The following is a 14456-nucleotide window of genomic DNA, read 5'->3' as shown; positions in this document are numbered from 1 at the left end:
CCTTAATAAACTTTTGGCTGCTTGAAAATGAAAAATCTCCTTTGCTTGCTTCACAGGAAGCTCAGCAGGTTTGTGATGGGGCACAGGGGACATAGCCCACATTCTAACCTTAAACAGTACAGTACTGGGTGTATTTGTGGTGCAAGATAAAAATGAGTAATACCACCGTGCTGTATGCATGCACATATCATGCAGTGTTAGACCTACGCTTGTTTGCATCAGTCACCAAGTTTTGCCTTTTGCTTACTTGAAAGAGGATTATGTTACTTATACACTGTCTTCAGTTTTGTAACAAAATAACAATATCATAAAAAAGAGTATTTTCCTCGTGTATTATAGGAAACTTAAATCACTGATAGAAATGAAATCTCTGTTTACCTGATACAGCAATCAGATACATCTGATAAAAAATCAGTTCTTAGAAACTTACCATATCTTTGTAGAAGGAGCATTTCCAATATATTAAAGCTAAATACTTTTAAAAATGTAAATGTTGAGTAAGTTAGTGTAAAAATGAGGTTCCATATTCCATATCAGTAGAGTCTGATCACCAAAAATTTGTTGTAGCCCTTGGATAGATATTTGGCCACACTGAAGCTAATTCTGAAAGTACTGTTGACTTCCACAAACAACTAATAGCTATTTAACACAACTTTAACTTCTGCAAATAACTAGCTGCCCTTAGCTAATTTATGTACTGTTGTTGTAGGGGTATTTCTTCTGCCATGACTGATTTTTACATCTACTGTTTTAAAATGATGTGTGTTTCATTTCTGATGTCATAGCCATGACATGTAACCTACCATCTGTATCACTGCTGAGATGTTTCTTTCCTCTGCAAAGTGTGTTAACAATTTTGCTGTATATAGTACATGATTATCTGATATGACATTTTTCTTCATGAGGAGGACAGGAAGCTAACTCCAGAGTTATTTTATCTCTTGTCACAAGTGAAGATAAATGTCATAACACTGATCAGCCTTCATGTATCCTGAATGTGCAGTTATTTGCATTTTCCCTTCACTTTTCTTTAGGACTGAAGTGGCTGAAATGGCATTCGCAGCAAATGAAGTGCTAAGAATGTGTGGGGAGTAAAAAAGACTCAATACTGAACAATACTAATAACTTTAGCAGTGTTACATCATCAGAGGAATAACACTGTGTGCTTGTGTAGTCTTCAGATATATTTATAAAGAAGAGCAATCACTGATCTGAAAATTTTTTTCTTTGCTACTTGACTTTATGTATGTATGCTCATAGCTGTTTTGTTGGCTTGTGCTCTATAAGATTTGAAGGTTTTTACAGATCTTGGTACTACTAAGGAAGAAATGCTGTGGTGCAGAATTTGGATTTTTTTACTTACTTATTAATCCTTGAACAATCCCTGATGCTCAGTGAGTGTTCAGTCTCCTTTTTCAGCAGCCTGAATCAAAATACGAGCACATGGTTCTCTGATGGCATCTCTGTGCCAAGGGAGATGAAGGGATATAACAAGCTTTTGAGCAGGTTTCAGCATCACCAACCAGGCTGAAGTAACACTGCAGCATTTCTGTTTATGTGATGAAAGTCTGTTTTGCTACCAGGTGACTTGCAACAAGGCACACAAATTTTACTATTTACTAAGTTTTAAACCATTACTTAAAAGAGAGTGGCTTTCCTAGAGGCTGACCACCTGCATTGCCTTAGACCTCCCTTTTTCAGCCCATCTCCCATGTTTACCTAAAGCCAAACTTTTGGTTTACTTTTGCTTTATATTTTTTATCATCAAATAAATAGATCTTTTGCTTTACTATTCCTTGTTGTCTGATAAAAAAAAAAAACATTCAGGTCTGTTAATAGTATCCTACCATTGACTCAAACCAAAGTGATAGGGTAACTACATGGAGGCACAAGGAGTTTTCTTATAGATTCCACAAAAGTCTTCCCTATTCCTTTTCATGTTTCCTTATCCCTAAAGGGACTGTGCCTCTGAATTCCTTGGGTATTAAGCAGATCTGGGCATGTCTTATCAGTCATGGAATTATGAAAACGTGGAGAACTGAAGAGATACATATAATCCAGGCATGGTGTGTGTTTATCTGTGTTCTTGACACTGCAGTTAATCAGGGGGGCATGGCTGTTACTGGTGACCAAGTGTCACATTCAGGAAATGAAATTCTGACCTGAAGGAACTAATATGAGAAAAAGCTTAACAGAGAATCCCATAATGATGCTGAATTTTCCACTGCATCTGAAAGGTGGTCACTGGGAGCTAATGGACCAAATCTGGAGTTAATGTGTGTCTTTTAAGGTGACCAGGCTACCTTGTCACAGACAAGTTGTTGCCTGTTTTTACATTGTAAGGAAGTTAAGGTAAATGTTTAGAGGAATGTGCAGAACTGTCTTTTGTATTATTCTGGTTGAAATGAATTTTTCCCTTTTGTGCAGGGTTAGGATTGTTTTCCACTGTAGCTTGTAGATGCCAGTGTGTGCAAGTGCATTTCTTCTGAAAGGTTGGCCTGATGAGGGTGAGGAAGGATATGCCTCTCTTGCCCAGGTCCCCCAAATCCAAGAGCTGTACAATCAGGAAATGCATTATAGCATCCATTGTTGCTTCAACAGGGAAAGCGTGCTTTACATATGCAAATACTGCTCAGAAGTTTAACTTAATAATTATCAGCTGGAGCCTCTATTGATGAGCAGCTGAGGCTAATTACCAGCAACAGAATTGGAATTAACTGCTGCTAGGCTTGCATTGAGCATGCTTGTCTCTACCTTGTGGTTACTGTGGCAATTGTAGAAACATAGATATATACATTTTCTAAGCTTACATGTACTTATTTCTTCTACTTTCTGTCCTCTTAAAAAACACTGTAAAATGATGCATTTTAGGCTTTTCCCCTTCCTATCTCTTCCACAGTTTATTACTGAGCAGGAGCCAACATAGAATAGCTCCAGTCTCTTACATCCCATGCCATGAATGATAGTCACAGTGGTGTGTACAGCTGCAGTGACACATTTGGGCACATGCTTTACCTCAGAGAGCTGTAATGGCTGCCTGCTGCTGATTATACATTCTCCTATATCAGGGCCAGTAGTCACCTTAAGACAAAGCACACACCTGAGCAGGGAATATCTGGGTTTAAGAAGTCCAAATGGTTAATGAAAAAAGAGATGCTGCTTCTCCATAGGAAATTTTCAGATTAACAAATCCCATTGTTTTCTCTCCCACTTGTGCTCTACACCAGGGAAATTCAGCTGGCTACAAATACTTACCCTGCAGATATCATTCATATGCCTTTTCCTAAGTGTGCTTTATTATTCACATCACACTCCTACAGGCCCTCCACAGCTTCCCTTCTAATTATTCCCTGCTTGCCCATTCCTATGAATAACCAGTGGCATTCACCCACATTCTGCCATTTAGGACGTTTAGTAGTCCATCGTACTATTAATTGGATTTCTCATTTTCCAGGAGGTGCCACAATTTATTTAAATTCATCCAGACTGAAACTCTAAAGATTTATAATTGAGTTGCAGAAGGTTTCAGCTTCAGGGCACAGGCATCCACCAGGCAGTGGTTGTCATGGAGGTGGTAGAGGGGAATGCTTCAGGGCAGAGGCAATTGGGCTGGCTCAGACCAGCTAAAGCTGAGTTGGATGTGTTGCACTGCAGGAGGTGAGAAGCTCTGTGTGACCCTCTGGGTCAGCTTAAGCTGTGGGAATGCTAACCTCTAACTGAACAGGGATTTATGTCTGTAACTGACCTAAAAGATCTCATTTATTTTTACCCCACGTGTATACTGCTAATTGTGATGAGGTTGTTTATGACAAAAAGTCACTGCTAAGGGATAGCCAGTCATTGCTTCTGTAGAGAAGTGTGTTTGCCAAAAAGCCTTACAGGCAACACCTCAGGGCCTGGTAGCATGGTCAGAGGACAGAAGGGGCATTGACCCTCTCTCTCCTCCTGGCACCGGGTGCTCTGCAGTGTGCTTGCTGAGTGTTGTTGTAGGGGATTTCCCTGCAATATGCCTTCAGGGTCCACACATAGGAGTCTTTCTGGCTGTCACATTGGCAGTCGTGACCTGCTGCAAAGCTTTTGAGCAGAAAGAGAATACCCCTCTACCTTTGGGGAGATGGAGCTTCTTTTCTGCTCTTTCTCCCCCGCTTCCCAACTGCTAAAGAAGTGGTTTGCCAAAAAAATCAGCATCTTTACAGGAATGGGACTTGGAGAAAATAACAATTTGTCAAGAGCACAGATGGCTTATTTAGAATCTAATAGGTATTAAGACATTATTTTCCCCAGGCTTTACTCCTGATATTGATAATGTGTTATCTTTGCCAAGTTCCCCTCTTGATAACATGTTATCTTTGTCAAACCAAGTCCCTGATAAAATCTTATTTTCCCTCAGTGCTCACTCTGATAAGATATTATTTTCTTACATCTCTGCTGCCAATGGAAAGGAGAGAAATGTTATTTTTAGTCCTTTTCTTGAAGAGGCATATATATTGCCAAGGCAATGCAAAACAGGGAAAGAAAGAATGAGAAGAACAAACAGAAAAAAATGTTACTTTATTCTAGACAAGGAAATGAGCAAATATTTTAAGACTTATGGGCCCTTGTTTTGAATATGCTAATAAGCCAACATTCATAACTAGCTAATGAGCCTATATTTCTTTTGCAAAAACAAACTATTTTTAAAAAGTCACATCTGTTTCCAAGAAGGATGTTTATGTTTAGATCTTCTTCCTGCATTCTGTTGCTTCATGCTTTTTCTTTACCTGGTATCTTTTACTCTTTATCATCCCTATTAGAGAATCCTATCAGAATTGCATTTGCTCAGCCAGCACATAAACAGCTCTCTGCAGTTCTGCAGCATGATGCCATCATTGATGGTACAACTGCAAAGCCTTTCTGAAACACAACCCCTTCCCCATTTTGCATGCAGAGCAAATGCAGCAATGCAGAGAAAGTGGTTCTTGAACCCCTCCATTTAGTTAATTTAAGAGACTGGAATTTGTGTCATGAACAAGGCAGGGGACAACTTTGTAATTTATGAAGTCAAATTTGCCCTGAGGAATTGTTTCTGTCTCTACCACCGAGTTCATTACATGGTGTTCATAAAACAATAATATTGCAAGTGGCTGCTAAGTACTTTTCCCCACATTTCCTGGATTTCCAACTTGCAGACTCCTGCATTACAGAAATGTTAAGCTTATAACTGTTGTATATGTAGCTGTCCTCTGAAAAACTGGAGTGCAGAAAAGGTGATTATTTGTTGAAAAACTGTATCAGACCCATCTCAGCTGTGCATCTGAAAATGGTATTTTCTGTGAGTGTTAAGGACTCCACAACTTCTTGCTTGACTGCAAAAGAGGGACTCACAGTACCACCTTTCCTTTAAAAAACTTGTTAAAAGACATCACTGATCCCTGTGCTGCATTAAGATGGATAGTAATGAACATCATAGGCCAGTGAGGGAATAAATAAGTAGGATAGGTATGTGTGGTTACAAACAGAATGATGAGCTGAAACAACCTGCTAAATAGCTATGATCACCATCCATCCTCTGCACACAATGATGCTGATATTCTTTGGAAATAAAGTGGTGATCATGCAGGATCCTGTCAGCAAACAGAAGGGAATGACAGCAAAGATTGAACAGGAGACCATCATTCTCACATTTCCAAACTTGTGTTTGACTTCAGTGGATGCTTGACCCTGGCTGGACACCAAGTACCAAAGCTGCACTATCATTTTCCCTCTTCAGCTTCACAGGGAGAGAAAATATAATGAAGAGCTCATGGGTCAAGACAAGAAGAGAAAGAGGTCCATCACCAATTACTGACTGTCACAGGCAAAACAGAACTCAACTCAGGAAAATTAATTTTATTTATTACCAATCAAATGAGAGTAGGGTAATGAGAAATAAAACTCAATCTAAAAAGCCCACTTTATTTTCCACCTTCTTCCCAAATTAAATTTACTCCTGCTTTTCTCTCCCTTTTTTCTTGTAATGGTGCAGGAAAACAGGGAATGGGGCTTGTGGTCATTTCATCACATTTGATCTCCTTGCTCCTCACACTTTTCCCCTACTTCAATGTGGAGTCCCTCCCATGGGAGATAGCCCTCCACAAAGTTCTTCCAAGAGAGTCCTTCCCATAGGCTGCAGGTGTTCATAAATTGCTGCAGCATGGGTCTCTCCCATGGGATACAGTCCTTCAGGAACACACTGCTCCAGGGTGACACCCCGACACAGGTCACAAATCCCACCAGCAAGCATGCTCCAGGGTGGGCTTCCCCACAGGGTTACAGCCTCCCTTGGGCATCCACTTGCTCTGGCATACGGTCCTCCAGTGGACCTCCATGCGGACCTCCATGGACTGCAGTGGCACATCAGCCTCACCACGATCTTCCCACAGCTGCAGGGAAATCTTAGCTCTGTACTTAGAGCACCTCCCTTCTGCACTGACCTGGGTACCTGCAAAGTTGTTCCTGTCCTGTATTCTCACTCCTCTCCTCTCTGGCTACAATTGCTTCTGTGTAGTAACTTCTTACCCCTTCTTTGTGGTCAGCTCATAGGCAACCACTGCTTGTGATGGGCTCAGCCTTGGCCAGCAGCAGGTCCGTGTTGGAGCCATCCAGCATTGGCTCTCTAGGACATGGGGAAAGCTTCCAGGAGCTTCACACAGAGGCTGCCCCTGGAGCCCCTCTGCTGCCAAAACTGGCCAAGCAAAGTCTATGCACTTGGCAAGTCTGGTGTTCTGGGGGTGAAGGTTTTTTTGTATGATATGTTTGATTTCTGAATCCACTGCTTGTAGAGGGCTATTTTGTTCAAGGAAAGGACACTGAGAAAGTCACTTCCCTGTATATGAATAGCAGGCAATAACATGATTCTTTAAGTAAGGCTGACCTTCAGTGGAATTGAATGGTTCAGGTTTGGGTTCAATAAACCATGTTAATGTGTTCTTAAGTACCCTTAACAGCAGTGGAATTGAACACAAATTTAGTACTTAAAGAATTGCTGAAGCTCTTAAGTGCAATTAGTATTGACTGAGTCCAAGCCTGATGGTTGATTGGCATCTCCAGTGCAAACAGCCTCTCCTAACTAATAACAGGTAACTTAACACATGTGTTGTCCATGCCAAATCCTGAGAAGGACTTAATAGTGATGGGGAGAAGTTCTTCTGTCGGAGCTGAGGAAACTTGTGTGGACTGTATGAAAAGGCTTCTTGTTACTTCTTGTACTGTCTCTGTCAAGTGAACATCAGCCTTCGGTGCACTTACTGTGACATCTTTCAGTGTTACAAGTTTCTGCCTCTGACACGTGAAAAGCAGGAACATTTAATTGGCTCATATCATGTTAGGATGAAGAAGTTCTGTACTTACAGACCTGAAGTAAATTGCTTGGACTATGTTTCCCTGTTAAAATGGTCGTTCAGGCAAGGTTTTCTACTTCCAGCTGAGATCACACTGCAGTGTTTCACAAAAAGTTGTTGGAGAAAAAAAATTGGTGTGAGAATAGGTACTTTGGGATGCCTTAGCACCTACTCATGGAGGCACATATCTAAAGTACCAAAGTGTCAGCAGAAATAACTTCATTCATAACTGCCCAGATAGCCAGGACCTACCAGAGCAGCCAGCTGAGCAGCAGTGCATGGAGTACTAAGATGTTGGGTGATTAAGGCTGAGCTAGAACTCCAGAATAGAAAGGATAGTTTATCTGCTTACACCTGGCTTTTATGTCTCTGTAGCCTGACTGCAGTCTTATGGGTTTTTTTTACCTTAGAGTCCATGGAGTTCTCCACAATGGTCTTGATGTGGGAAAAAATAATTGTGCAATGAACTTGAAATGATTTTGAGCCCTTATCAGGAGGAGAGTAATGAGCATGGTTACCTGCTATCCCATTTCTTTCTGCAAAATACTGGCTTTTGGTTAAAATTCCTATGCTGCTAGTCTTCAAAGTAGGCAGAAATAATGTGAATTTTCAAATGTTGACAAATGTGAAATGGAAGCATATCTTGTATCTGTAGTCAGACTGAAACACTGTCTCTGGGCAGCATAACTTCCTCTTACCTAAGGAGCAGCCTAGAGTTCACTGCCATTAGTTTGTTTTAAAGGCATTGCATGCTACTAGGCAGGGGATGAGTAATGGCTGAAACATATAGAAACCTCTAGACCTTGTCAAGATGCCAAAACACACGTAGTTTGTGCCTTCTAACAAATGAAATGTAAAAAGTTTGTAAAAACCCTCCCAAAACATGCTCCATAATTTTATGGGCCTCAGTTCCTAACACAATTGTAAGCATTTTAGTTCAGATCTGGGTTGTCTGGAAAACTTGGGATGCCTGCTTCTGCATTTTTCTTCTCTGAATCAGAGAAAATTTTACTTTCCTACACTCTGCTTCTTTCTCTATTACCCAAGTAACCCTTGGATAAATGTTCTTTTTTCTCTATGCCTCTTTCCTTGGCAACTTTCCAATGCCACTGGGTCCTTTTCAGAACTATCACCTCTCCCAAGTCTGGTAACTACAAAACAAAGAACTTGGCTTTAATGCCTATCCTTTAAGTTCTGTATGTAAGAAAGAAAATGCCACCGGTTCAGTCCTTCTCCTTTCAAATTAATTTTGCTGGATTGCTTTCTGATTGCTTTATTTTGTCCAGTGTCCTAGGCATTCTGCTTAAGTTAGTATTAAATGAAATGTGTTACTTTAAATTCAAGTGATTTCCTGTATGCAGAAAGATTCAATAATCCATAGAATTCATAACTTACATATTGTCAAGTTTTCTGAATTGTGTGAGAATAAGTCATTGACTGCTGTCGACCATTAAATAGTTATTCAGCTTTGTGTTTGGGTTTTGTTTTGTGGACAGTGGAATTTTGCAGGTATTTGTAGGTACTGTTGCATTAGCACAAGTCTGAAGTAAAAGGCTTGACACAGAAAAAAAAAAAACTAAAGTTGAAAACTGAAACTGCCAAAGTTCAAAAATAGAGCAATAACCCCAAATGAATAATAAAAATAATAGCTATATTATTATTTATCACACCATTCAAAAGTACACTACTTGCTTCAGAGCACAGTAATGTTCCTTGTTGTGCTCCCTGGGACATCTTCAGTCCCAAAGTCACACAGACCTCGTTATGTGTTATGTTATTTTATCTTGATTTAGATTAGATAAAAAGTGCCTAGACACCAGCTCAGAGCATTCTGCCAGTTACTAAAAACTATAAAATTCAAGTGCAGTGCAATCAGTGTAACTCTTCTGCCAAGCAACACACACAATCAAACGTCAGTGGTCCCTAACATTAATCCACTTACTCCTTCTTCAGAGATGAGATGAAACACACAGAACTAAATCAAATACTATCTTGCCACCAGCCTTGCCTGCCTCAGATGTGCAAAAATTATGAATTGTGCAATCTCTGAATTTATTAAAAATATTACTTTATTTCTGAGTATTAGGATCAAACTCTGTTCACTTTTGGTTTATAATTTTATTTCACATGGGTCCTGGAATTGTCATGTTATCATTTGCAGCAGAGAGAGCTGGGATGTGAAAATAAAGCTAGTACATGATACACCTGAGAATAGTGAGCAGTATTAGTAACAAAACATGACTTGTCCAGCTGTACAAACTCAGAAGAGATAATTTCAGAAAATATCTTGGACTTGGCAACTTGTAATAAAACATAAATAATTTCTGTAGTAAATCAGTGCATTTCAACTAGTTGTACATTTCAGATGAAGAGCCTAGCTAGCTAATTCCTGAGAGGATTTCCTTACTCCTTTTACATACCAGCAGAAATATTTGCTACTGAGAGAACAGTAGTGGAGTTACTGGCACTTAAAGCCAAGGCTGCATAAAGACTGGGCTGCTCTCATAGCTGCTGCAACTTCAGTCTGAGGCAGCGAGATGATATTTTCTTTCCGTCCCTTTCTCAGACTATGCTGTTTCTTCTAAATACTGTGTAGAAACACTTGAACTTTTCTGATCAGTATATCTGCAATTGTTCAGATGTACAAAATGGTATCCTTTTCTAAAAGATAAGAAAAATTTTAAAAGTTTTAATTTTGGAAAAGCAGCATTTATGATCTATTGATTTATGTCTGTAGAATAAGTAAAGATATGTTTAATTTTTTTCCATATTTTGAAATATTGATGAATATTGTTCTGAGATTCACTTCCATATCTTGCTGCCTTTTCTGGTAATTATCTGAAGCTAGGAGAATTCAGTGACAAAGGCAGGAAGCAATGAGTTAATATCTGTGTTGGCTGGATATTCACCAAGTGAGGAGTTAAGATAGCCAGTGAAGTCCTTGGCTAGATTTGCAGTGTAATTGTGTATCTGTTGATAACACAGGTTGGTTGTTCTGTGGGTGAGAAAAGGTGCCATTTTTCTTTTTATCTCAGAGTGTCTACACAGTACACTCTTGCTGTCCAGTAATGGGGATGCAATAGAATCACAACCAAATGAATCTTAGTTTCCTTGAGTATCAGCAGCTGAGAAATAACACAACTTCAGTTCCAGGTCCTCCAAGCTTGCTGGAGAAAGATAACCCAGTATTCTATTGCATGTCTAATTGTAGCATGGCTCTGTCCTTTATGTTGACATGTTGACATTTCTCTGTTGATGCACCCATTATTTTCAGGCTTATCAAATATCTCATTAAATTTTGAATTAACTATTTGCTGGAGCATTCAAGTTACAACATGTCAGTGGCCAAACTCCAGAATTTGTCTTGAGACGTTTTTCAGTCTCAGATTTATCCATAACCTTTGCTAATGATAAATAAATAAATTACAATATTTTTTAGAAGATAGCCTGCAAGAAATGCAAGATATTCTATCCAGATGATGATGAAAATCAAGATAATGATTTATATACATAACAGGAAGTGTGTATACCTGTATAACTCAACAATATGAATTAGAATTGAGGCTTTGATTGCCATACCAGTTTTTTTCATGAAGTCAGTTTAGAGGACTGCTCATCATTCATGTTAATGTGCAACAATGAAAAAGAACAAGCAATGAACAGGTCTTTATAGCAGGGAGATAGTTTTGAGTCAGTAGGTGAAAAACATACTTTTTAGGGAGAATTTCTAAACAATAACTGCATGGTTTCCATTTTATACACCACTCAGGCTATTACTTGTTTGATAAAACCAATGGGACTGTCTGCACTGGAAAAAACATTAAATAGCAAACATGTCCCTGTACTTGGCACTGATGAGGTCACACCTTGAATCCTGCTTTCAGTTCTGGGTATTGAGGTGCTAGAACATATCCAGAGAAGAGCTGTGTAGCTGGGGAAGGGTCTGGAGCACAAGTCCCATGAGGAGAAACTGAGGGAGCTGGCGGGGCTTACCCTGGAGAAATGGAGGCTCAGGAGAGACCTTATTGCTCTCTAAAACTGCCTTAAATAAGAGTGTAGCCAGGTGAGGGTTGTCCTGTTCTTACAGGCAACAAGTGACAGGATGAGATGAAATGACTTCAAGTTGTGCCACAGAAGATTTTGTTGAATATTAGGAAAAAATAACCTAATGGTCAGGCATTGGAATAGGCTGTTCAGGGAAATGGTAAAAGCACAATCCCTGGAAGTGTTCAAAAAATGTGGATGTGGATATGGATGTGGTTTAATGGTGAATATGTTGGTGCTGGATTAGCAGTTGGATTCAATGACCTTAGAGGTTTTTTCAACCTTGCAGTTCAATAATTTTGTGATTTAATACATGCAAGTACAAAATTACATCAGAGAAATACTTTAGTATAAGATACTCACATATCATCACTGCAAAGGAATTTCTTGCTAATTGTGACACTGTGGATAACTTTCACTGTCTTTTGCTTTGCTTCAATTTGATTTTCATTAAATATTTTTGAGGCACTTTACTTGAAGGTGTTGAATTGAACCTTTTTATTTTTTTAAAAATTCCACTGAGTCTTTTTAAGCCAGAATACTTTCCAGAATTTGGCCCACATGTGCATTGAACATTTCTGCCTTGAACCTCTTATTTTTCAGCAAGCACATAATACTATGTCGCTGAATAAAACCCATCTGTTCCACACATGTGAATCAGCTGGGGCTACTGTTTGGCACAAAATGGTTGCCAAAATTCTGTCATTTGACTGTGAAGGAAGTGGGGTGGGAATAGCAAAATTATTTCATCTTGCATATATTTCTAAAATATATTTAACTGTATATTAATTGCCTTTGAATTAAGTCCTAATGTTCTTGACTGTCTTCCCAGACTAGAGACTGGCAGGCAGCCCTATGAGAACAAAGAAACACATGCTTATCTTTTGGTGTGATTTGAAAATTAGTAGGACCTGTAGCTTGTAGAATTCAGCATTTGTCCAAGTTTACCGTGCACTTAAGCATGGCTTGGGAGTGCCAAGTCTGCATAAAACATGGCTGTATGTGAAGCGCATCTCTGCCTCACAACACCAATATTAAAGGAAGATGCAGCTGGTGTGTTCTGACAGAAGTGCTCTGTTTCCTTGTGGTGCAGATGGGAAGCCGGTGTCGCTGTCCCCGCTGGAGTCGCAGCCGCACAGCCCTCGGTACACGGCGTCGAGCCAGCGGGAGCGCGAGAGCCTGGAGGTGCGCGTGCGGGAGGTGGAGGAGGAGAACCGCGCGCTGCGCAAGCAGCTCAGCCTGGCCCGGGGCGCCGCACACCACCGCGCCAACCACTCCAAAACCTACTCCATGGAGGAGGGCACGGGCGACAGCGAGAGCCTGCGCGCTGGCATCGTGGCGGGGAACAGCTCCGAGTGCGGCCAGCAGCCCGTGGTGGAGAAGTGTGAGGTAAATATGCCAAAGGAACGTGCCAGAAGCAAAGCCTGGTAGATGTGGTCCCTTAAGGACATTGCAGATCCCCGTTTCCTTCCTCTGAAACCTTTTCCTCCAAAACCAGCATCTTAAAGGTCTGCTGCGTGCAGCTTTTCAGATAATTTTTTATTATTCTTTTTAAAAAAGCCTTTAACACATTTGTCATCAGAATATCTTCTGAGTTATTATTTCATCACAGCTTTTTGTCTTTTTTGTTCTTGTGTCCCCAAACCTGATATAAAAATCAAAGCCTTGCTTCTAGCTGACTTCACTACAGCTCTGCAGATAAAGACCTGTGGTGAGCTGACCCTGTGTAGTTTAAATAATAATGACTCCAGAGTGCTTAGAAAAGCCTTATTTCTTTGTTTCTGTGCCTATATTGAAACAATTCAGGGTTCATGATTAATTAAATCGTGGTTCGTGGAGCCAGCCTGTGCTTTTGACTCACTTTGAGGAGTGTGTCTGGATGTTGCTGTGGGAGCAGGTGCTTTGCGTGAGCTGTGCACTAGCAGTGTGCTTGGCTGCAGGAACAGGCAATCTGCTTCTGAGACCATTTTGGTGTGGTTGGTTTGGTTTGGTTTTTGCCATTTTACGTCAGTACTTCTGTGGATGTCATCCAGATACTTAGTTGTGAGATGTCTGAATGATGACGGGTCCAAATATGAATAGATCCAAAACAGAAAGTCTCGCTTAAAGGCCTTGTGCCAATCCCAGCTGATAAAGTTATCAAAAATAACTTCCTCCATTTATTTCTACAAAGAGGGTAATACCATATCACCTTCTATCTTGCTTGCTGCCACTTGGAAGATAGAAGTTGAAAGAAAATCGGTGTGAGAGGAAAAAGAAATCCTAACTATCTCTTAATATGAATTCTATTCAATGAGAAAATATCAAGCACAGTTTGAAAATGAACTGCTGCTTTCCAGTTGGATATCTTTGTCCAACAATGTAGAAAAAAGGAAACAATGTTATTGTAAGGGAGGGAAGAGGACGTTTTTGGTTTTCATTTTCCCTCCTCCAGATAGAGGGCCTGATTTTCCTCCGCGTGAGATTTTTGGCATTTCTTTTAATCAGGCCATCAATCAGCAAACCTTACTTTTCCCTTATTATTATATTAAGGAGTGATGAGCTGAATCTCAGTTCTTGGTTGTTCAATGTACCAACCAATCTAGGACACAAAAACAGTAGCTTAAAGTAGGGATAGTTTAAGTGGCCTTACAGTTTGTAATGTGTTTTGCCAATGAGTTTGCTTGCTCAGTGGGGTTTAGCACTCTGCTGGAGGCAATGCTTGTATAAAATACAAAATCTCACATTATTTACCATCCCCCTATTTCACTGCATGCTATTTTGATCTCAACTTCTTACTCTTCTCTTAAGGAATTCAATCAGTAACTCAGTTACAGAAATGGAAGTGAAAATGAAACTTCCCTATTACCAGATTTGCCAAGGGTCTCATCATTTATCCTGTTAGTGTAGATTCTCGTCCTGTGTTTTTGTGAGGGGCATCTTGATGCCTTTCATTCTCTGGTTCTTTTCTGTGTTTCAGATGTGTAAACAAAGGGTTTTTTTAGCTTCTGACCCTGGAATATATCACAGCAAGAGTTGACAAATTAGGTAGTGAGAAACAAGGGTTCTTAGGAA

The 14456-nt window shown here is 40.0% G+C and overlaps 1 protein-coding gene across 2 annotated transcripts in view; it reads left to right on the top strand.

The window, feature by feature from the left end:
- LARGE1 (LARGE xylosyl- and glucuronyltransferase 1) overlaps positions 1–14456 on the top strand; it is a 271398-nt gene that overhangs the window by 119090 nt on the left and 137852 nt on the right. For both annotated transcript variants that reach the window (XM_071422738.1, XM_071422739.1), the window contains one exon: positions 12496–12791. In XM_071422738.1, the coding sequence (XP_071278839.1) occupies positions 12496–12791 (296 nt within the window). The remainder of the gene's footprint in view (positions 1–12495; positions 12792–14456) is intronic.

Source organism: Agelaius tricolor, unplaced genomic scaffold (assembly GCF_023055355.1).
Source record: "Agelaius tricolor isolate 1412-34295 unplaced genomic scaffold, bAgeTri1.0.p SCAF_3, whole genome shotgun sequence".
Classification (NCBI taxonomy): Eukaryota; Metazoa; Chordata; class Aves; order Passeriformes; family Icteridae; genus Agelaius; species Agelaius tricolor.
The sequence above is the reverse complement of the archived record's forward strand: the minus strand, read 5'-3'. Positions and strand labels throughout refer to the sequence as shown.